General features: G+C 47.8%; 1 protein-coding gene across 1 annotated transcript in view; it reads right to left on the reverse strand.

Moving 5' to 3' along the window:
- Positions 1–11,581: 11,581 nt before the first annotated feature.
- The window catches only part of SYT6 (synaptotagmin 6), a 40,040-nt gene continuing 27,767 nt past the window's right edge, over positions 11,582–23,854 (reverse strand). The window contains exons 4-7 of the mRNA XM_080367842.1: positions 21,481–21,601; positions 19,783–19,954; positions 18,977–19,127; positions 11,582–13,192 (exon numbers count right to left, since the gene is read on the reverse strand). Of these exons, the coding sequence (XP_080223968.1) occupies positions 13,121–13,192; positions 18,977–19,127; positions 19,783–19,954; positions 21,481–21,601 (516 nt within the window). The 3' untranslated portion in view covers positions 11,582–13,120. The remainder of the gene's footprint in view (positions 13,193–18,976; positions 19,128–19,782; positions 19,955–21,480; positions 21,602–23,854) is intronic.

Here is a 23,854-nt window from a genome sequence, read left to right on the forward strand (position 1 = left end):
AAAATATGCTAATATGACTGCTCCAGCGGAGTGGCTGCTTTCCTTGTGAGTCCACGGCTTCTTGTGCTTTAATTGCCAAATATTTTATCTCCTTAAAGAAGAGTCTCTGTAAGTAATAACCCCTTTCATCTCCGCTCCTCTTGAAAAATACTTGTCTTTAGAAGGCAATCTGGTAAAGTAAATTGAGAAGTTATGTTAGCAGCAAGAAAGAGAAAGCAAGATCTTCTGGCTAATTTCCCCCCCTTTGTCTAATTCTCAAGGATATTGGGTTTTTTTTCCTCCCTGACTCTTTTCCAGCTCACAGGAGCTATTGATAAAGTGAAATGTACTATTAGGAGCAAGGGAGCTAAAAAGCAGACAACTTAAACAAGTGTATTATAAAGATGCTATTGTATTGAAACAAGGGATGGAGGGATAATTTCTCCATTTAACACCTTCCTAATGGCTGGTTGGCAAGAATAATCACAGGCTTTTAACTTCAAATAGGTATTCCTGCCCACGGAACATCTGCTTGAAGTCTAACTCATCACACAGGAATTGGGAGGCAACAAAGCGCTCTACCCAGGACTTGGCAGCAGAAGTGGGAGGACACTGGAGCCTGGGATGGTCTCGGATGTGCTCAGAGGGATGCAGAATGGCAGCAGCTTGCTTGTGGTCCTTTGCACAATGAAAATGTAGAAGCAGCAAAACCAAATTCACCAGAAATATTCGCTTGGAGCTTTGTTGCAGAGAGGGAGAGCTCAGGCCTGTGGCTTGGTGTTGGTGTGGGCTGGAGCTAAATCCAGCTCTGCCGAGCATGGCCAGCAGCTGGCCAGATGTGCTGACAGCGAGGACAACCCCGGCTGTTGCTTTCTGAAATCGATAGTCTCCTTCCACTGAAAGTGGGATCTTCTGATTAATACCAGGGATTTAGAAGTGTGTGCTTAATCAGAGCTCTGTGCTACTTCTGATTTTCACATCGTCAGTGATCTCAGGGACCTACAAGGCAGTTTTGTGGCATCAGGGACAGGCGAGCCCCAGGAGTGGGGGTGCAGTGGGGGGTCTGCAGAGGGTGCTGGGGGAGGCTTTCCTGGGATGCTCGTCCAGCCGGAGGGGTGTCCCTCGCCTGCAGTGTGGCTGAGCCCTGGATGGTCCAACCAGGGGTGCTCAGCCTGGCTGGGGAGTGTCCCTGGGGGTCCCCTCACCCACAGCTGTTTCTGCCTGGGGGAGATGCTGATGCTGAGATTTGAGGATGAGCACATCAGGCCATAGCTACGTTTGGCTGCGTTCAGTCTGCCCCCACTTCCCCCAGTGCTGCTTCTCCTCCTCAAACACCAAACGTGGCTCCTGCTGTACCCTCGGCAGCATGGAGCTGCACCTTGTCCCTTGTGCTGCCCACTGCCAGCCCCCCAGAACCACCACAGCACTCGCACCTCCTCTGCTCTCTCATTGCTGCATGTGCTGTGCTGGAGGAGGCGTGCTGCAGCTCTAAGGGATAGAAACAAAAATTTCTTTTAGAAAGGTGGATGTTGCAGAATGGTAGGGTCCCTGCAGAGCTGGTTACCCACCTGGCCCAGCCCACCTGAATGCTGGAGGTGCTGGGGTGCCCGCTCCTTCCTTTCCTCTTGACAGGAAGGTTAAAAATAAAGCATCTGAATTTGGAGCTCATGACCCTCTCAGAGGAGCTGTTGTTTGTGACACACACAGAGTGTCGTCATTTTCCGGACAGTTTCATTTGTGATCAGAATTTGCAGTTATTTCAGTACTTTGGTCAAGATGGGTTCCTCTGTGGGCACCGCTCCCTTTTGTGATAACGTATCCGTCTCCAGCCACAAGGATAGCACTGACATGAGGAAGACCCATGCAGGCAGCTCACACCATCCCAGGGATTTCACGCATCCTGTAGTCTACATGATTTCACTCAGATTTTCTTTGGGGTGTTATTATTACTAATGCTATTATCATGAAAGTTGTTTCCTGAGGACCGAAAAAAATACTAGCTCAGCTATTCAGCTAAGCAGTTTAATTTCTTTCCTCTCTGAAAAATCAGCTCCCCAGAGCCTTTCTGGAATAGATCCGAGTTTTCTACTTAATACATCCTCCTGAGGCAAAAATGCTGAAGGATGCAGCGATTCCATCTGTGCAAAGGAGGGCTTGGGTTTCCCTCCACAGTGCTTTGCCCCAGCACTGGCTGCAGGTTGGGGATTGTGGGCCAGCTCCAAGAAACATGAGATAAAGTTGTGTTTGTCTTTGCCTCCAGCTCCCTCACCCCTAGCTGAGGCTCAGTGAATCAGAGAACCATTTAGGCTGGAAAAGACCTTTAAGATCCGACTGTTAACCCAGCACTGCCAGCTCCACCATCAATGGCAAAAAAAAATTCTTATCAATGATAAGAAAATAATAACAAGTAAAGAATAACCGATGTTTTTATACCTGCCTGTGGAGAGGTTGTAAATCTGTCCAGTTCTTCCACAAAGCAGAACATCTTTAAACTGATTTCTGACATTACGGTTAAAAGGCTGGCAGTAAACACCACCAAACCCCCAGGTTTTTTCTTGGTCCAAATATCTTATACACCAAATCCTCCATAGCAGGAGAGTCTTTATAAGCCAAACTACTCTAAGAAACTGAAAATATGTACACCAAGAGGGATAAAGGTCTGGAGAAATACAGAGTGGTTCTGACTACAAGCAGCAACTCACACTTGTGAAGAGATGAGCTGACGTACCCCATGAAACCCAAACACCAGATTGTCAGAAGAGCTTCCAAATCATACAGAACTGTGAAAGCAACTTCAACTAGGAAAAATTCATCATATTATCTCTTGAAATTTTCTCCTTTGTAGTAGTTACTAGCAGCAGCACTCACACCTACAGCCACCGTGTTTAGTATGGACATCTGGAAACCAATGACCTGACCATTCGCCACAGACATGCAGGAGCTGTGCCCTGAGAGTTAGTCACATCAACAGGCACAAGCTGCCAACCTCCAGCAGCACCTTCCTGAAACACCTGGCTGGTGGCAGTTGAAGCAGCACTGCTCCGGGACCCCCACCGTTTGGGGTGTCCAGCCCCTCCTCTTCCCATCAGCCGTCTGGGGCAGGATGCGCGGTGCTGGCAGAGGCACGTGCCTTGTTCTGCCCGAGGTCTCTGGCAGAGCCAGCACCCACAGCTGCACCCGCGACATGAGGATGTGGGACCCCGTGGGGGGCTGGAGCAGCTGCCCTCACAGCGCAGCACCCCTGGCAGTGCTCATGCAGAGACAGTGTCCTGCTGTGGCAGGTGGTTGACAACCTGGAGGGAGATATAACCATGGTAACTGTGATTATTATGGAAAATTGCTGCCATTACTACAGAGGTAGGGTCAAAACAAACAGAAATTACCAATTTTTTTGTTTCTAATAAAATACAGAAGTGTATTATTGACTCAGTAATTGCTCAGTTAAATGGATTTCTTCAAAATTACCTACTAACCCTTGTAAATTAAACTCATGCAAAGATTAGCATTCCATGGAATTGCTCAGGCAAAGAAAAATGAAAGCACTGATTAAATCCACCAGGCAAAGCCACTGGAGGAGCGTCTGTCCGAGGAGACCAGATGTCTGGCACAGAGGTGCAGCGTGCAGAGGGGCAGTCAGCCCATCGTGCTACAGGGACTGGTGTGCTGAGGGACTGACTGCACTAGAGCATCTGCAGCAGTGCAGGTGGCTGCTTGGTGCAGCCATTCCCAGTGGTGCCCGTAGTGCCGGTGCTGCTGCGGGGTCCTTCTCCAGACCCGCCTGTGAGAGGCCACAGACATGCATGTCCCTGGTGTGTCCCCATTTCTGATCCCAGAGGGCACTTGGTGGTCCCAAGTCCACCAACACTGATCTGTCAGTCCCCCAAAGCAACATGCCTCACTCTTCATCCCTTGCCAGGAAGCAAGCTTAATAGCTCTTAATTCAAGCTATAAACGTTCTGTGGCTGTAGAGACATTTTAGTGTTGATTTAGAGCAACGGTGTTTTTCAGATTACGCAGCCCCGGGGTGGCAGAGGATGACCAGGGCTCTGAGTGAACAGAGATGAAGTGCTGCGGCAGGGAGGGCAAGGTGGCAGCAGGACAGAGCCCCCCACCAGGCAGCGGTGGTGGCCATGGGCAGCAGGAGCCCACCAGCCAGTCATGCACTGGGCAGGTGTCCCGCAGGAATGGGGTAGCAGCAGCAGCAGCGATGACAGGCAAACTCTGAATGGGAAAGCAAGGTTTTTAACACATGCCACTAAGGGGATAATGAGAACAAAGGAATAAATGTTAATCCATCAACTAATTTGCAATGGAAATCCAGTCCCTGACCTCCAGGTAACTGCTCCTCGCCAAATGTTGGAGTCCAGTCCATGACTTTTACGGTCCTTCCCGTCTTTTAGTTTTCAATCCCTTTTAACTCAAAATCGCTTCTAGCCTTGCAACCTGGAGGACACCTAAGAGCCAAACACGAAGGCCACAGACCAGTGCTGTGCTTTGTAACTGGCTCCTGCGGAAGATTACTCCTCACAGCTTTGCTCTAAATTGTCAGTTTTTCCTTGACTGCAGTTTTTCAGTAAAGCAGGGGTTTAAATGGAAACCAGTTTTCCCCGACTGCGCCACCTCTGATGTCAGCATCATCTGCCATCTCCTGCTTCCTTCCATTCCCAATCCTCAGAAACTGAAAATGCTCAGCTTGTTACAGAAAAAATGAAGAAAGAGATATAATTTTTAATCAAGAGACATCAGTACCAATAAATCCCATGAAATGTTGCGCAGCTGAGGTGCAGTGTCGCCGCACCGTGTATTGACTGTGCAGTACCCCTCGTGCTGTGCAGCTGTAAGGAGGCAAACCAGGCAACTACACGCCACTGATTTGCATTGCTGGCTCTTCCATTTTCCCCTTCATTGCAACAGCCCCTTTCATAGGTTTAGAGGAACATGAAATTTTAGAAAAGAATTGTTTTCATTGCATCATCAACTCTGTTCCTGCTGCTGTGAGCTCTCACTTTGGGAATGATGTTAGATGCTCTTGGCGCTGCAGCAGCGTCCCCAGGAACCCCAGGGGCAGCACAGCCCTCGCCAGCGGCATTGCCTTGGGGGGACGAGCTTGGGGGGACGAGCTTGGGGGGACCCTCTCCCACACCAGCACGAGCCCATTTATCTGGAAAACAAACACGACATCAGTTCCTGTTTGCACGGTGCTGCGTGGGGCCTTCGCGGGACGCTTCCTGTTGAGACCGCAGGCGGGAGCGGCGCCGCCGCCCCACCGGGCTGAGCCGGGCACCGCGCGGCCCCGCACGCCCGTCGCAGACGCGGGTTGCAGCGGAGCTCGCACCCAGGCGCGGGGCGGGCGGGCGCCGCGCGGGGAAGCGGCGGCGCGTGCGCACGGTGTCGTACGCAGCCGGGTCCGCGCGCAGGGCCGGTCCCCGCCGCCGCGCGTGCTCCCGGCCGCGGCCCCGCACCGAGGAGCCACATCTCCGCATCCGCGCCGGCCCGCGGACACACGCTCCCTCCGCGCTGCTGGCGCCGGGGCTGCCGCGTCGGAGGGAGGGGGCAGGGGGCTCCGCAGCCCTGCAGAATTCTCGCAGCACGCAGCGATTAGCGGTCCGTTAGATAAGGCTGAGGCCGTGAGCGGGCGCGGAGCCCCTCTGGTTTCTTTAACTGTTCTGCCCTGGAAAAACGGCATCGGTGCGCGTCCGGTGGGCGGGGGCCGCGCCTGCTGCAGCCGCCTTGGAGCAGACCTGCGCGAGGGGGTTTGCTCTGTGAGTACCGAGTGGGTGGGGGCGTCCTGCGGCGCCGGAGCAGCCCTGTGGAGTCAAAGCCCCCGGCGGGCTGAGGCAGAGAGCGGGGCTGCCGGAGCAGGGAGGGGGAGACTTGGTGGAGCATCCATGGCTGGGGACTGAGGGGCTGGAGGGGTCGGTAGGGTGGTCTTGGGTGTCAGGAGGAAATCAGTGGAGCAATGAGCAAAATCATCCTTCGTTTATGTAAGCTATCCAAGAGTAACGCCAGAAAATGGACTTCATTTTTAAATTACTGCTCTTCCACTCTGCCCCTCATGGCAGCAAACAAGCCTTCATCTCCTAAAGCAATCTGGGGTGGAGAGGAGCATGCAGTTGTAATGGGAGAGTAGAAGAAAGTCTTCTACTTTGGAAGCAACTAACAATGCAGAAAGTATTTACAGCTGTGGATTTGATGACTGGGTCGCATTTCCCGGTCACAGCTTTGCTGTGGGATGTCTCTGCCTGCCTGGGGCCCAGCAGTGCCTCTGACACTGCTCCCCCTGCGACGGCCGATGTCCCACAACCCCGAGGCTGCTACACTTCCCACCACCACAGGACCCCTCCTTGGGGGTGCAGCACTGTGCCCCGCACCCGGCCCAAGCCCACGGTGGGGCCAGCAGGTCCCGATGGTTCCACCAGTGCCGGGAAGGACTGTGAGGATCTCAGCAGGCTGGCACCACGGACAGGAAAATGCTGCTCTGGGGCTGGGGCAGCTTTTGCTCCTAATCATATTTTTGCCGGTTATTTCTGATGCTGCAGGTTACCGTGTCTGCACTTGGCTTTGGGCCCGGCTGTTGCCATGGCAACAGAAAGTGCGCTGGATTTGCCTTGACCCGTTCTAAGGTACTTTATTAGTTTTAATGAACTGCATTTTTAATAGAAGCCTACACTGGATTTTTGAAATATGTGCTTTAAATTCCATGTTTTTAATTACAAATGACATGGGAACATAAGATACATAATTATATTTGCATGACTAATGCACTGTCTTAAAAAACCCCATATATATATACAAAGCTGTAAAATATAATTACAAATTATCTTCGAGAAAAATCCAGGGAAAAAAAACCCCAACATTTCTTGAACATTCAAGTAACTTTGCTGCTGAAGGCTGACTGCAGAGGCTTGTGCAGGTAAGCCTCTGGCATTTGGACAAAAAGATTCAAATTTTCTAAGCCTGGCCATCTGCAAAGAGGAGCAAAACTGCACTTCTCCCAGGCTCATCTGAGCGCTGGCCTCTTGACAGCCTTGATTTTGGGGTGATGCTCACCCCGCCAAAAAAGCAGGCTATGTTACCTTTTATTGCAAAATGAAGACTAGGTTTTTCTGGTGGTTTTTTTTTTTTTTTCTGTGGGGGCATTAAAAAAAAACAAACAACAAACCATCAGCACAAAATTAAAAAAAACCCAACACCTCTTCCCTGTCTGTTTGGAGTGACCAAGCGCTGAGTGTATTCGCATGCACCATGAGATCTTTGGTCCAAGACAAGTATCTCGGGACTGTGTCCTCCCTGAGGGCATGAGCAGCTCCACTGTGACTGGTGCCGCTCCTCAGACATCAGCCAAAAGCCTGCCCTGTGTGGGATGCCCACCATGCTGAAGCAGGCATGGCCCAGGTTTCCTGGACCACTGGGACCCGTGGCAGCTGGAGCTGGTGCAGGACGACCACCGCTCGGGGCTGGGGGTATGCCCTGGCAGCAGCTGTGTAAGCAGAGATCAAAGACAGTAAAGCAATTGGGTTTATGCATCTAGGAGCTGTGACTCCATATAAATGACAGAGCTTCCAGTCCCAGGGAGTTCATCCTCGCATGATGCATTATAACCAGTAATTAGATTCCTGACCCAGCATTTAAATAAGTGCACAACTATACCGACATATATAATCTTACTGGCAGGAAGAATGGTCAGGGCCCTGGGGGGAGAAAACCTCCAGCAAAATGAGATGGAGAAGTCTGGCATTGCTAGATTAGAGACACAATTAAGAGGGCAAATACTGAAAGTAGAAAAAATAAAGAACAAACAGAGAACTGAGATAAGGATCTCAAGGAATGGGGCTGCACTTTTCTCAAATGAACTATAATTTTCTTTTTAATTTATTACTGCATAAATGAAGACAAAAGTATCCAGACTGAAGATACTTGGACTAAAGACTAAAGCAGGATTGGTACATGTATGGGACTGAGTATATGTTATTACATACTCTTTATAGGCTACTCAAGAATTACGTGTAAATAAAAGGTTTTGAAAGAAATACAATAGAATTTAAAACAAAACACACAAAGCTGCTCCTGCTAGAGAGTTTCTGCTGAGCCCGTGGCGGGCACAGGTCAGCTCGAGCTGCCCACTTGCCCAGGAACCCACGTCTGCTGCTGCTGAGTCACCCTTGGAGTGGCCAGTGCTGTCACCGTGGGAGGCAACCACTGGGTGAGCAGGAGCAGTGAGTATCCCAAGTACCCCCGTGCCTGTCCTGTGTGCCTGTCCTGTTCACCACTGCCAGCGTCCCAGTGGCTTCAGTGAGGCTGCACGGTGGTAAGGGATTTGTGATCCAGAGTCCAAACACCCCAGGCTGCCAGTCCTTCCCTCTGGCTCCTGGCATCCATGGGGAGTCTGTGAGTCTTGCTCAAATTTGCACAAAAACTTCCTATATAATAAGCGATCCCCAGCTGTAAAAGGTGGGGACACAGGGCCATCCTTAATATGGCAGTTGTGACACACGCATTCGGCATCAGTACCGAGTTTAAATTTATTTGTGAGGGTTTTTTTTTCCTAAGATAATTACAGAGCATTTATTTATTTATTTCTTAAACCCCTATGAATCCCCAGTTGTTTTCTTCATCGCTGTTTTTTTTTTATTTTATTTGCCTACCTGTGAGTAGCATTCCATAGTTGGAAATTAAAGGTTGCTTTTGGAGAATAACTCTAAACTGTTGTGACAGATTCTTCTCTTTGCCAAACCATGCATCACTGATGTATGAAAAAAAAATAATCACACAACAATGTAGTCAGCCTGGAAACCCGTATCAGAGAAGAGCCTGTGTATGCTCCTCAACTGAAAAGGCAAATATATTTAAAGGTCCCCCTCCTGCAGCGACACAGGGCTCCCGGCTGGCGGGGAGGCTGGGGGGGACACGGCTGGTGTGAGCTGCAGGCAGTGCTTCCCTGGTGCCAGCAGCGATGCCAAGTAAGCCGTCTGAGGCACGCCAGGGAAGGCTTGGGGTGCAGCTTTGGACTGAACCCTGCTCCGGGCAATGCAGCTGTCCTGCCGCCTCTCAGCACCTGCTGACCTGGGCCATTTGCTTGGCAGAGCAGAACAGCCCATTCCATCCTGGCAACACCTCTGCCAGGGACAGTGCTTGGGATTTGCTTGAAAAGGCAGCTCTGTGCCAGGAGCAGGAGAGGTGAAGGCTTTTCGGAGACGCCGGAGGAGGTGAAGGCTTTTCGGAGATGCCGGTAGCTGCTACTGATGTCCCCAGCGGCACAGCTTAGGGGCAGTTTGCTGAGCACCTGCCTGATACAGTGAATGTCCGGAGGCTGTGGGACTGTTCAAGGGGGGATGCTGGAGAGATGATTCATTCCAGCCTTTGCTGCTGGTGAGCACCAGTCCCAGCACTGGGATGCGGTGCTCAGTGCTTGGGTTCAACAGCAGAAGCCCTGCAACTCTCGAGGCGCCGCAGGGCAGCTGCTGTGTGGGCTTCTCGGGCGCACAGGGCAACAGCTGCCTCCCCAAGCAAGGGGTCTGTTCAGACCCCCCTGCTGGTGCTGGGACTAGGGGATTCCTGCTGCTGTGGGAGCTGTGACATGGCCATGGCCGTCACCCGGGGGGGAACAATCCCTCCTTTCCCATCCCAGCTTCCTTCACAGCATGAAGAACAAAGTTTCACCATGGCTGAAAGTCACTTTCCTTAGGCATTTTTAACTTCTTAGTTAAAACTCACTTAGGCATTTTTTTCCTCATCTACCAAGTTATTTTGTTCTCCAGTCGGTGGGAGAGCACTTGGCTGGGACAGTTGCTACAAGTTGACCCCTTGTAACAAGCAGTGCAGTGGACCCCTGCAACTCCCCTCCTCCCTGTGTCCCCATCATTAAACCAGCAGTCGCTGTGGCAGCCCTGACCTCAGTGTCTCTTACTTTTCCTGCAGTCAGCCATCGTTCTACGAAATTGGAAACTGAGACTAAAACTAAAAAGGGGTGGGGAAAAAACCCCCAAGGTCTGGGAATGCTCATGTGTTTTTATTTTGCTTGCAGTACTCAAAATAAAATAGACTACTCATTTGTGGCTGCTTGCAGGCTTTGCAAAGTGCCCAGCAGGCACTAATGGGTCTGCGAGCGTCTCCTTCCCTGGCTGGCCACGTGGCCAGCAGCCGTGCACCAGGAGGTGCCTCCGGCCACCCAGCGTGGCTCCCACGCACGCTGCCACCAGCTTGGCACGGCACAGCGGGCCCTGCACAGCTGCCTGGTTCCACGCCAGAGGGAGGGCAGCAGGCAGCCTCCCCGGCCAGGGAAATTCACCTCTGCAGAAGTTCCAAAGGGGTGTGAGTCCCACGATGGCATCTCCCATGGGATGTGGGCCTGTGGCGGTCTGCCTTATTTTGCTTGGTAATAATTTAAACCTCTCTGGGGGTTACGATTATACAGTTAAGAGCAGCATGGAAAGTGAGGAGCAAGAAAGCAATTTAGCTAATCCTGGGATGGCACTTGTGCTAAACTCGGCTCCTTTTCAGAGTTATAATCCCTCTCTAGATGAAAGGGAAATATTTGCACTTGTATGGCATATCTTGTTTCCATTAGTGTGACCAATCTTCTCGAGTGGCTGTGCCGAGGCAACGATGAACACACAATGGTTTGATTATCCTGTCACCGAGGGATGTGGCAAAATCTCAGCATTTAAAATATAAGTGTAGGGGGTTTGAGCCATCGAGGCATGGGTGTTAGTCACTAGCGTGAGATCCCGTTTTCAAGCAATGCAAGTGACAGCCAGTATTGAGTGGAAATTGATTATCTGTGTGAAGCAAGGATTAAAAATAGAAGCTTTGTGTCAAATCCCACGTATGTTTTGACTAAATCCAACATAACAAGAAGAATGGATAAAAGACAGAGATTATACAGAGAACACCAAAAACCAAGAAGCCAAGATTAAAGAAGAAAAGGATTTGAGTGGGTTAGTGCAATCTATGATTGTCAAGTGCCATCCTTGCATCCAGCTGGGTCTGCGGCAGCTTCTCCTGCGTAAGCCTTGCCTTACAGGTACTTTGATTTGCAGACCTGCAAGGGGCCCTTCCAGCTTGTGGCATTGAAGACCTGCGGCTCAGCGCAGCCCAGGTCAAGGTTCAGGGGGCTTGCAGTCAGTTTTTGAACCATCCACCCCTGTAAGTCAATGATTTTGAACGGTTAGAACTCTTTCCTATAGCAAGACCTGGAACATTCCCAGAAAGGATGGGTGTCCCAAAAAGGGGCGCCCTCAACCATGCCCCTTAGTAAAAGTCTACAGTGCTCTTTTATCATGCAAAGCTAACGCAGTTTTACTACCTTTTTATTTCAGTGAAGTGTAAGTGCTTGATATATATATTTTTCTGCTGTGACTAGTGCTCAGCAGTTCCCGGGGGTGGGTGCGGTGGGGTGGGTGCGTTGCTGTCCCAGGGCAACCAAGACCTGCAGAGTCTATGGCTGAAGGAGCCTCTGCTCCGTGTCTTGCAGCCGGCCCCTGCAGTGCCTCACACCACGCGGGGGGCTGGTGTGACCACGTTTTATAGCATCTGCTGTGGTTACTGTAACTGTCCAAAATCACATAACTACAAGAGGAAATATTTCACCACGCGAGGCAAGTCTTACAAATAAAATAATTTTATTGAGTTTCTGCTTCTACAGCATGTGGCACATAAAGAGAATTAAGACATAAGGTGTGATGAGAAAACATGTATTTATCCTTCACTGAACAAAGGATTCATCTTACCCAGAAAAACAATGCAAACAAATACCCTTCTCTGCTAGTCATGATGTTCAGTGAAGGCTGATGCTGTGACATTTAGGAACGTGGAAACTGAAGTTGACCTGAAGATCATGGCCTATGCGTGCAGTTCCACTAACCTGATGTGAGGAGAAATGGCTGCCTTGCTAGCAAGTCTCATTTTAACTCAAAACCAAAATATTTGCATTTACTTAATTTAATTACAGTGGAACAAACAGCACTAATGTACTTATTAACTCAGAGAAAAATCCACAATGAGAAAGTGTCCAAAATCTGCAGCTGTCTGATAAAGATCAGCTGATTTAGCTGCATTTGCAAAGCTAGTACTTGGGATGTTATAACTTCATTTTTGGCCTCTGCAGCCAAGAGACCAGCAAAGTTTCTTTTTTTTTTTTTTTTCAAAACTTGATCCTCCTCCAGGGTTTGGGCCTTAGAAACTTTTTTCATTAAGGATGTGCTGATAGTTCAAGAAAAAACTTTTGAAGTTTTTTTTAGTATTGGTTGTGTTTCTATATTCCCCTTTACCCTTTTGTTCCATCTTTATTACTAAGGTGATATAAGAAATAAAGATCTAGTGTTCATGCAAGGAGGTCACCTGTTTCTGTAATGTCTTTCCCTCTGTACATCTGGGCCCCATTCGTGGCAGCGCAGTTCTCTCCACTGCACTCCAGGCGACGTGGTGATGTACAGGGGGGTAAGCAGCAGGTACAAAGGGGTCTTCAAGAAACTGTTCATGCAAGTAGCTCTAGGGAGACTTCAAATACAGGGAAAAAAACCCAGTTCCCCCCCCCCCCCCCCCGCCCCGAGGAATCAACGGCATTTTTTATATATGACAAAAGGAATTTGGGATACACACTGCACAAACTGCTAACAGCTCATGAACACCTCTACAAGAACAGGAATCCCGTGAACACGCTGCTGGGTTTGGGCTGACCACAAGAGTAAAGAGCTGCTGGCAGATCAGAAGTCTCTCATGCCTGTTGCTCTTCCAAGCAGGCACAGCCCGGGCAGCAGGGCCGGTCCGCATGTCCCCTCTCCTGGCCACCTAGGCTGTCTGTAGACATTCAGAGCATCTTTGCACTTTTCCAGCCTCTGTACACACTAAAAACTATTTTACATGTTAGTTTACAGACCTAACTTCCAGCTCATGTCTCAGGCCACCTTCTTCCTCTGGAAACAGATCCATACGGTAAAAGCCACAAAATAAATCACCTTGGGAGACGTATTAGACAAAGACATGTTTGACCACAAAACGGGTTTCTGCCTTTACTTACGCGGGAACAACTAGACTGGAAAGTCTCTCTGCTGCCACTGCCACTCAGCAACAAATTACTGAGACTGTAGGCCAAGTGCAAAAATAACTTGGTTTAGTCCCACCTCGCTGGCCGCGCTTGGTATCACGGTGTGGGTGGTGGTTTAGGTGAGGGACAGGAGCCCTGGCTGTCAAAGCTCGCTGCCCGGCCTTGCCACTGGTGGGAGAAAAAAGAAAGAACGTCTCAGCAAATGGGAGAGATTATTTGAAATTCATGTCCCTTTATGGCATTGCCTGTCTCCTGTTCCACAGTTTTCTCATCTGCCTTACAGCTTGTTTCAACTTATTGAACGCCTGCGTTTAACCACTCAGGAAGAATTACTGAACAATTTACTTTATTGCTTTGTAAATCAATTCACAATCATGAAGAGTGCTCACAAAAAAGGAAAAATAATCGGTGTCTGGGTGTGCTATGAAGACAAAGTTTGCTCTCAGTTCAGCTTTCTGCTGTTTCCTGGTTTCGTGCTGTTGCCTTTTTGTTTTAGAAATACTGCCTAATTGCAAAATTACTCGAGTCTTTCCAGTCTGGTAATTTTACTCCACAGAAACTATGTCCACAGTGCCAGAGGTATTTCTCAAAGTGAAAACCAGATCAGAGAGTCAGTGGATGTAGCAAACATTTTTTTTGCTATACTTATGGGATCATAAATTACTAGCCATCTGCCTTGGGGTCTGTTATTATAATTCAAACCCATTATTCCTTAAGCTTTTGAACCCTTGCCCAGCTCACTATGTTATTTTATTAAATTCAAATGACAAATGATATACATCTCCTAGAGACAACAGGAGGCAGAGTATTTCCACTGCTCCATCCTCCCTCTGGAACAATTCCTTCCTCTCCTACGTAAGCTGAAACTCTTTGCTGGCTAATATTAATGCTCTAGCGTGCATGAATTTCACTTCTGTGGGTGAAAACTCATTCAGCAAATTGAACTTCACCCTTGCTCGGCAAAGGCATTCCAGATGAAACGCAACTGAAGATGACAGAACAGGCAGGCAGCATGGTGCTTGCGGGAAGGCTGAGCAAGCCAAGTAGCCGTCTGCAGATGTTCTCGGTGTCAGCAATAACAAAGGGCCTGGGGCTGGGGTGGCACCCTGCTCCAGGGGTGCATCCCCCTGCATCCCAGGGCCCCCTCCGTGCTCCAGGGATGCATCCATCCCACTGCATCCAAGGGCCCTCTTCTTGCTTTGGGGGTGCACCCCACTGCATCCCAGTGCTTCCCTGGCTGCTGTGTGCCACAGGCTGCAACCCTGCAGGCAGCCCTTGATGATGGGGGGTGACGTGCTATCGAGTCTGCTGTCCACGGCATGGCTGCTCATGGGCGCCAGCCCTTTCTGGGTCTGCCCTGCCTGTGCAGTGCACAAAGCACCTTCATGTTCGTTCAAGGCCAGCTACAAAGCAGGGGCAGAGATAGGGTCAAGAATTCGGCCAATTTCCCCAAAAGACCAGTCTGTGAAGTACTGCACAGATTTGCATTATATGGGCCATACTTCATCACAGCTGAGCAGAAATTAATGAATGAAGAAGCTGGAAAATTTGTCCATCCAAACAAGCTACCTTAAGGTAAGAAAACAGTTTATTCTGTTTCTCATGTCAAACATATTTGCTGAAATCCCTGAGGAACTGATAATATGGATACAGCCTTCCCATGCGAACTACCAATAAACGAGCAGATAAGCAGCAGTTGCAATAGATATGGGATTTTGGCAGAGTCCGCCGCATGCTCCTCGCATTGATCTGCCTGCAGTTACAGTGACAATGTTTGCTACTCCAAAAATAATGATGAAAACTCTTCTGAGAGTAGGTTCAAGACACCAGTGTGCCATGAGGATGGTATTTCCCCTTATTTAATTAGAAAAGGTAAACCAACTAGTAACTAGTAATTAGAAGTCAGAAGCTACAAACAGTTCAATGAAAGTCAAACATGCCCACAAATCTGGAAGAGGCTGGTTTTGCATGTCTTTAAAGGTAAATGATTGCTCTTCATTATGGGCATGACTTAGCTCTCAGCCAAGTTACCAGTTTTTATCTGGAGAAATGTTTAAAACAAATAAATGCTCCTATGCTGAATATCAGACATACTCGGCAACATCAAAGACCCATTCTGCATTGCACTGATGATGCTACTCTGTGATATCAGACAAGAGTTTGTCTTTCATAGATAACAGAGAAATTTCCAGTTTCCAGAAGTCCCCTTCAAAGTCTTTCCAGAAATAAATTTTGTATTTCTTTTTAGAGACACATCACTTAACCTGGCTGATGGGTGTTCTGAGCAATGTAGAAGAACGGGCGATGGGGGGTGGCCAAGGCACACCTGGGCGGCCGAGGCCACAGCAGCGGGTGCAAGCAGAACCTCGGGGCTGAAAAACAGGGACAGCTTTGTGCTGAGGACAAGAGTTCATTGCCAGAATAACTTCAAAATGCAACACTAAGTGAGATTCTTGTCTTTGCTTACAAGCTCTTCTTCTAAACAACTGTGTGAGGAGGATAGTACTTAGAAGTCTGTAATTAATGACTCATTTGCACGTGCTCTCTTTCTAATGGTGATGGTCATTAAAGAAGTGCAGTCATTACTGTTTGCTACTCACTGTTGATAAAAGTGGAGCAACCAAAGACATCAAATGTAACAGAAGCAAGTTCCCCTCAAGGCTCTGGCAATGGAAGAGACAAAAGCGCAACAGGGGTGCAGGCTGGCAGGACACGGGTCAAACTGCCCCCCCAGGGACGAGGGTCTGGGGGCGCATCAGCGCACTGCGGCCAGGGGGACCAGCTCGGCTTGGCCCAGGCCCCCGCGTGAGACAGCTCGGGAGCTGTGCTGCGGTGGTCCAGCACCCATCTGCCTGTCCTGGCGCCAGGGCCGCGGCTGGTCCTCCTGGTGCAACACATGATGGTTTTCCTGGGGACTCCACCAGAACCTGCAACTCTGAGCTTCCCTCAGCCACAATGTGGTGGAAGCCCCCTTTTTTGGCCAGGTTTTTTCCAAGGCATAGCAGGCAGGGCAGTAGGCGTATAGGCTAGTACAGAAATTCCAGGTTGCCTCTTTTCTTCACCCTCCCGTGGCCCTGAGCTGCATGGCCAGCCAGGAGCAGCACGGGCAGGCGGCAGCAGGCACAGAGCAGCTCCTAGGTTAACAGCTCCAGTCATCCACTGCTCAATTTATACGTTCAGAAAGACAATTCAATCCCAGTTCTCTTGCTTTCAGCTTAAGATCAAGCCCTCCATCAGGAAAGACACTGATGTACAGCAGGGGCCATCACTAACCACTGGAGCAAATGGAGGACAATCACAAGGATCAGCCAGAAAGCAAACGCTCCATTTGCTGGCACCCAGCAGCAAATGCTTTTGAAGGTGAAGATGAAGATGACCGCTCAGGTTGCCAGCACAACCTGAGCTCACCTCCAAGAATACTCGAGGGTGAAAAAGGGATGGAGGGTGAGCAGCTTAACCCCAGCACTTGCAGTCAAGGGCAGATGGAGCAGGGGGCTGGCAGCCCCGGGGCTGGACCGCGGAGCTGGCAGGCAACTCCGCCACAGCCATCGGCCCCTGCTGCCCGGCCTCCGTCTGTGCGGGGACCTGGAGCCGATGACACAGGATACAAAGCCCAGATTGCTTTTAAAAAATGCACAAACACATATGGAAAAGATGATGCAATTGCTTGTAACCAACAAACACCATTTCCCATGGATTTCTCTCCGGGAGCCTGTGCCTTTTCTGTTTGTTCTTTTTTTTTTAAGCTTCACTAGGGATTTGCAGACAGCAGTGCTAAAACTTAAAAGGGCAAATAAATACAGGGACCATTTGCTTGCTGGCTCTGTGCACCAGCTTGTGGCAGAAATACCAGAACAGATGATCAGAGGCGCTTTTTTTTGCCTTTTTTTTTCTTCTTTTCTTTTAAGCAGAGCTCCTGACCTGTACACTGGGGGGTGAAATGATTCACTCAGGTTTTTTTCCAAAGTCTTGCATGCTCAGCAGTAGTTTTCAAAGTATGTTTTAGCAGGTGAGTCATCTTACATGCCTTCCTTTGTTTCTCTGAGTTTCACCACAATAATTATGGCTTTTTTTTCCCTATTGATTATCAAAAACTTTACAGGAGTCTTTCTTTCAAACTCCTACCTGCATCTGAAAAATAGTGTAGTGAAGTCATAAATTACAGACTGGAGAAGGAACTCCTGCCCCTGGGTCAGGTGTGGCAGCTGGTATCATGCTGTGAGGTGCTTCAGATGATACAGACACTGAGCTAACCCACGAAATGGTAGATCACTAAGCATTTATGCTGAAGCTCAGCGGCCGCTGATCCCCAGCTCTCAGTGGTGGTGTGAGATGGCATGTGTTGCCTGCCCAAACAGCTACGGCTCATGTGTACGATGCCAGTGTTTTAGCATGCAAAGGCTAATGAAAACCTGGTACTGCTCACCACCCAAAGGCAGTATTTACCATTTTTTATATATATATATACACACATACACAATTTGCACGTTGGTTTAATTCTGTTTTGATCTATACCTGTTCTGCATAGCTGACCTAGGTGGTTACTCCCAATTTACATTGGTGCAATATGAGATCATGATATGTAACATACATGCCTCATACAACACAAGCCTCATACAAGTAACTGTGAATTTTCAGATTTCCATTGTCTGATCTATGCACCTCTGTTGTGTCTTAAACTAAAATATTAATTGCCAGGTTTTCCCACTGAGTGTAATCGGCCTGGGTCTGGGAAGTGAGTATATCTCTCTGATAAACCCCGGCTCTGCACAGGGCCCCACAGCTGCGCTTCATCTGCGATAGAGAAATGCCCACCGAGGGATGCAGCAGTAATGAAAACTGCTGCAGAGCTGTGCCCGGGTGGCTGGTATCACCTCACACAGCTGCTGCTTACAAATGCTTGGAGAAAGAAAGAAACCCACAGAAGCAGCAGACCTGCCTCTGGGATGGGCACGTCTGAATTTCAGAAACCAGCCTGATGAATATGAGATGGGACAGAGCACGATGAGCACAAACTGCATTCTTGTTAAAGAGCAGATTTCAAAGAAACATAGGGCTTGATGCATACTAATTCAGAGTGCTGTGGAAGATCACCAAGCTCTGTATCTGCCTTCCAGTAGAGCTTAGTATCTGAGCTTGAAGGGGAAAATAAGATGCGTTTTATGTACTTAGTCTGCGGCTTTGAGGGAAAATGCTTCCTTAGCCCCAGATAGAGTGGAAGGTTTTATTGCCTTTATTAGGCTATCACTGGCTGCAAATGCTGGCTTTCCTTTCATACCTGAAGTGTCAACAGCACGCATTCCATTTCCCACATCTCTCTCCTGCAGAATTTACGACCTAAATCAGCAAAAACCAAAGAGTTCTACAGGAGCGTGACAAAATGGAGTGCCAAGACAAAGAAAATGCTAGAGACGGTCAAAATGGTACCCAGGCATTCAAGCCCCATTTTATCATCTGGGGCTGCATCAAGTGAATCTCTTTCTCTGGAGATGCTTAGAGCAATTACATTTGTTCTATTTATTCTTCCATCAAAAGCTTGAAGATGAGTCAACAGAAAAATCTTTTAGGATGAAAAAATTGAAACTTGAAATAGGTGATATCCCTGGACAATTTGTTCTGCCATCAGAACAGCATTCTCTTTCGTTACTGCTCTTGGTCTCCAATTTAAAAAGCAAAAGCAAAAACAAAAACAAAAGAAAAAAAGAAAAAGAGAAAAACCAATACGGTAACAGTCACATCTGTAAATACAGTCCCTTTCGTTCTTGCTTGCAAGTTCAAGGAGCTATTTCAAGACAATACAGAGACGCTTGTTTTCTAGAGTTCATTTCTGGTGAGAAAATTCCTTTAGCTCTTGTCAGAAAATCCCAAGTTGAAGTAGAAGCTCTCTGAAAGCCTTGAACCAGCTCACTCATACTCAACACATGCATTAAAAGGAAAAATAACTCCACGCACCTCTTTGAAAGACTTCTTTACTTCTACTAACGGATGCCAGTGTGCGATGGGCTTGCGTGGGTACGCCAGCATCTCATTCCAGTGGTCTCTGCCCAGTCCTTCAGCACTGACTCCCACGCGGCAAACCCCAATAATCTCATTGTGACCCACCCTGAAGAACAACAGAAAAGAAACATGATTATCCCTCACTCAGACTGTCCGTGTGCTGCCTAACCAAGGCTTCTGACCCCATGTTGCGGAGTGCCCCAAGGCATGGTGCTGGTGAACACGGGCTGTCGCAGCTGCACGACGACACCCAGATCTTGTCTGCTACTGCCAGTGCATGCAGCCTTCAGCGCCGTGAGGGGCTGCTATTGCCAGAGATAATTATAACAGCCTTAAAATTATTTGAACTGCAGATCAGTCCAGATACAGAATCTGGAAGGTTGTGTGGTGTAGTGGTGTACAGCAAGAATAAGTACAAGTTCAGTAATGGATAATTCCTACACCAATTGCTGCTTAGCATGAGACTATTTGCTTTCTAAAATAGGACGACGGTTTGCAGGACAAGCAAATAGCAAAGGGGAACACAGTACTCATTCAAGAAAATGTCATAAAGCAAAGGATCAGCTTTACCATACTATTCCAGCAGGTAACTTTCCATAACCATAAATACCAATGACACTTTAAATAAATCGCTAGAGACAGATTGATGCCACAGAGTTGTGCAATCGAGTCCCTGATACTAAGGAAAACGGCTGTTGAGCTGGAAAACCTGCAACCAGTGGGATGTTTTCCCCTCCTGCTCTCCAGAGCCTCCCACCTACCGATCGTAATCCATGACGGAGATAAGCAGACTGACTTGATCCATGTTCTCTGGGGGAATGTCAAAGATTATTGCTTCATTGTAAGTAGGATTAAGTGTGTTTTTCTTTATGGTGGTTTTCTTCTTTTTCAGTCTTCGCCCATCACAGAGCAATGACACTTTGACATATGGATCTGGAGAGGAAGAGATAGGAAAAGGCCTTCTGCTTATGGAAGGTTATTTTGGTACCATCACAATACAGAAACAGCACTATCGAAATAGTGGCTCACAGACTGTGAGCTACCATGAGCCAAAGGCACTCCTCAAATGTACTTTTAGAAAAGGGATGTCTGTGTACCAGTTGAATCCACCATTTCTTGAACTGGTGTGAGTGCTGACATGAGGTTCCAGCACTGAGGAACCAGCACTGCAGACTTCTTGCAAGGAAAAATCAGCCGCTTCCATCAGTTTTGCTGTGGTAAGGGTTTTGCAAGTGTAAGAAGAACCCACATCGAACCATAAGCCAATATTCATCCAAAGATGGTAACGGGGACTCAGGCACCCTAGCTTGTGCTAATTGCATGGCCACAGGCAGCAACTTGTGCTCGCAGAGCGAGCAACTGCAACTTTTTCAAAATGTGCCTAAGAGAGCAAAATGCAATGCAGCATTTTGGCAGTCCAAACAGGCAGAGGTGGTTATTTTACAGGGATCCTTTCCTGCGCTGCTACCAAAACTATCCCGTTGCTAACAGGACATAGCAGAGTGACAGCAAGCAGAGGAATTTTAAACCCCATTTCCCCAATGTCAGAGAGCAGCAGAAAGAAAAGGTATTAGGGCAGCTCTGCTTCACATGTTTTCCACTGGCTGGTCATGGCAGAATGCCCTGAAGTTACAAACGGCTGCCCAGGCAAGTTCAATGCATTTTCAAGTAACAGTAAACGTGCAATGTATTATTACAGAAACACTGAGCTGGCTTAATCTGAAGTCTCAGTTCTGAGACATTCCATATGGCATCAAGCTCCAGCTGAGCAGAATTTTTTTCTGCAAAGATCTTTTACTGTATTGCTACTGCCTTTTACACAAGTCGTCGATGAAATTCAAATACTACGATGTTGATTTCTGGAAAAGAAACTGCTTTTTACATTGAAATCCAGAATTTGTGCATGCTGAATTTGCAAGCCAGCTCTCTGAGACTGTGAATGCATACAGTCTTCAGGTGACTTTGATTCTAAAGTTTTAAGTACTGGCCACTGTACATTCACATGGGATTTGCCCAGGTGGACCATGATCCTTTCCTAATCTTGGGGTGAAATGATGGATTCTGGCTGTAGGGGGTTATCTGATGGAAAGCTCCCTACTAACGTAAAACTACTGGGGTCAGAACCTGCAACAGGTCAGAAGCTTCCAAACCAAGAGATGGAGCAGAGCTTTGGCACTGCAAACCCTTCAGGAGGGATGGGAAGCCACTGGCCATCTCCTTGAATAGCGTATTCATGTATAATCCCCTTCCCCGGATTCATGCCCTTGGGAATGGTTTTAAAATATAATTTTACTTTTAACACTTTTTTCATACTTGAAACAAGGACAAAGCTTGTCAGGTGTTTCCATGATGATACAGCCTTGGCATCAAGAGTCATATGCCTGCTGTTCATTGAGACTACCTTGAGGGAGGAGGAAGAAGTGTGGATGCAGTGGGGTCCTCAGCCATCCAGCACCTACCTGAGTAACCAGTGATATCCATAGCTTTGAGATTCCTGCATTTAATGACTGTTAAGGTAAGGCGACCTGCAGTTGGCAAATAACAAAGGGAAAACATGATCTCTCCCAGGTCCACGCTTTCCTTCAATAAAACAGAGAACACATTATATTGGAAAGATGCAAGAACCAGCAAGGCTGCCTCCACGCTCCACCATGATATTTCAGGCAGGATTCAGGCAGCACTCACACTATTTCTCCTTCCTGACATTTCCAAGCGAATGACACGTTGCTATATGGCAGTGCTTCTAGTGTATCCCAGTCATTGTTTGGCTAAAAATGAATACAGAGAACAGGAAAAAAAACATGTGTCCACATGTTACAGCTTCAAATCATAGTGAAGGACCACCTTGCACTGCCACAGCACAGTCCTACTGCAACATCACAGCTAATGATGCCTCGTTTTCAGCTCCATTTCTTACGCAGAAGTGATATCTAACATCAAATGAAGGCCATTAAGGAAATGATATTAGTATCAAGTTTTGCTTGAATGTACAATACATATGTGCCAAGTGTGTGACACAAACATCTATCTCCTCAAATGAAGGAATGTAGTACGAACCCAGCACAAGACCACGGCAGCACGCAGCCGTGCCGTGTTCTCTGCCCGGACACGGCGACAAGCCCACTCATGGCTTTCTAGTGCGCTCGGTGCCACTGGTTCAGTAATAGAGGTTCAGGGACTTTGTCGGTGCCTAGCATTTTGCAGAGAGTGCAGATGGCTCAGAGTAACATGGTGATTTTCTTTGAAGCTGAGCATGAATTACAAGATAGTTACAGACCAGGGGGTCATAGCTTTAAAACAGAAGAGAACCATGAAGGGACCCATTTAGTGGCAACTGAGTGACAGGCTTGCTATTGTTTTGACCGCCGACCCCTCTGAGATGCCTTCAGAGAGCTAACACAGCGTGAGGCACATATATGTACGTATATAAATAGTGAATTAACCAGCAGATGGCACTCAGCAACATTTGGTAGTTTCTGGATTACACAGAGGCCAATACAGTTTACTCTCCTAGTGTCCCATGAAACAACTTCCACACGTCACTCAGCCCTCTTGTACATGCAGCCTTATCTCCTGATAAGCATCATTGCCTTGCTCACGGGAATTCATGAAAAAAAAAATTAAAGAAACCAAAAGTATTATTTAAACTAGAAAACATTATCATCTGAAGTCAGCAGAAATTTTCCAAGCAACTTCCAAAAGTGGAATAAAAAGAAATAAAATTTATTTTGTACATACAGATCCCACATCTGTACAGCAAACAACCCATTCATTTTTGGAAACATAGTGTTTGCTTCATTTCAGTATGATACACTGATCTGCCGAAAAGAAATTGTAGCTGCTAGTAGTAGAGCGATGGAACTATAAAGACAAGTAAATGCACTTAAAGCTTTGCTAAGCGTTAGAAGAATAGATCTTGTTGATAGATGAGATTTTTGCCAAATTGTTTCCTTCTTGTTCTCTGGTAAGGCAAAGGATAGATATTCCACCTAGACATGCCGAATACTAATGAACGTTATATGAAAGTCTTGATTCTTGACAAGACTTCACTTGCCTAGCAAATAAATTGAAAATCTCAAGCACAGAGTGTATGAAAGAAACAGTGGCAGCCAAATGTTTCCTGGACACAGCAATGTATGACTGGACTTGTAAGTACCTAAATAAACGTTGCCTCAGAAGCTGCTATTTGCTGGTAGATAACAGTTTCATACCCTCACCCACTCAGAGCTCCTGCTCCGATCTCTGGCTCACCTTAATGAGCCAACAGCATCCCAAACAGCTTCCTTTCCAGTGTGACAAAATGATCTCGAATCACAGCCTCATCATCACTAAGCAATAATGGAAGATGTGGAAACATTTACTGAGTTGTTATTCCTCTACCTTTAGTGCCTCTCGATGTCTCTACTGGGAGCTAAATCTCTTGCTCCACAAAATATTGTACTAAAGGCACCATATTAAGGTACCAGGATCAGTTTCATCACACATGAAAGCGCCTTTAGAGCCCCCGTCAGCTTCCAACCCTTGACTGCGTTTCAGCTGTGGCACCTTGAACATCATGTGTGCCCCCGTGCCGGGCTGCTGTTCCGGGGGCACAGCAGCAATGAGCAAGACCTCTGAGCGCTCCAAAACGTCTGGCACTTTTACCGCTGGTGTTACCAGCACCCTGAGAACTGAGCTGACTTGTGCCTGCCCCAGCATAGCCAGTTTTCGGAGGCCAGGGGGCTCAGCCTTTTATGGAGCCTCATTCATTTACAGTGTCTTTAAATGACTGCTCAAAACCCATGTACCTGAAATTACAATTTCCTTTTTAAAACATGGCCCTTGTTACCTCTA

This window comes from Falco punctatus (genome assembly GCF_963210335.1).
Source record: "Falco punctatus genome assembly, chromosome: 17".
Classification (NCBI taxonomy): domain Eukaryota; kingdom Metazoa; phylum Chordata; class Aves; order Falconiformes; family Falconidae; genus Falco; species Falco punctatus.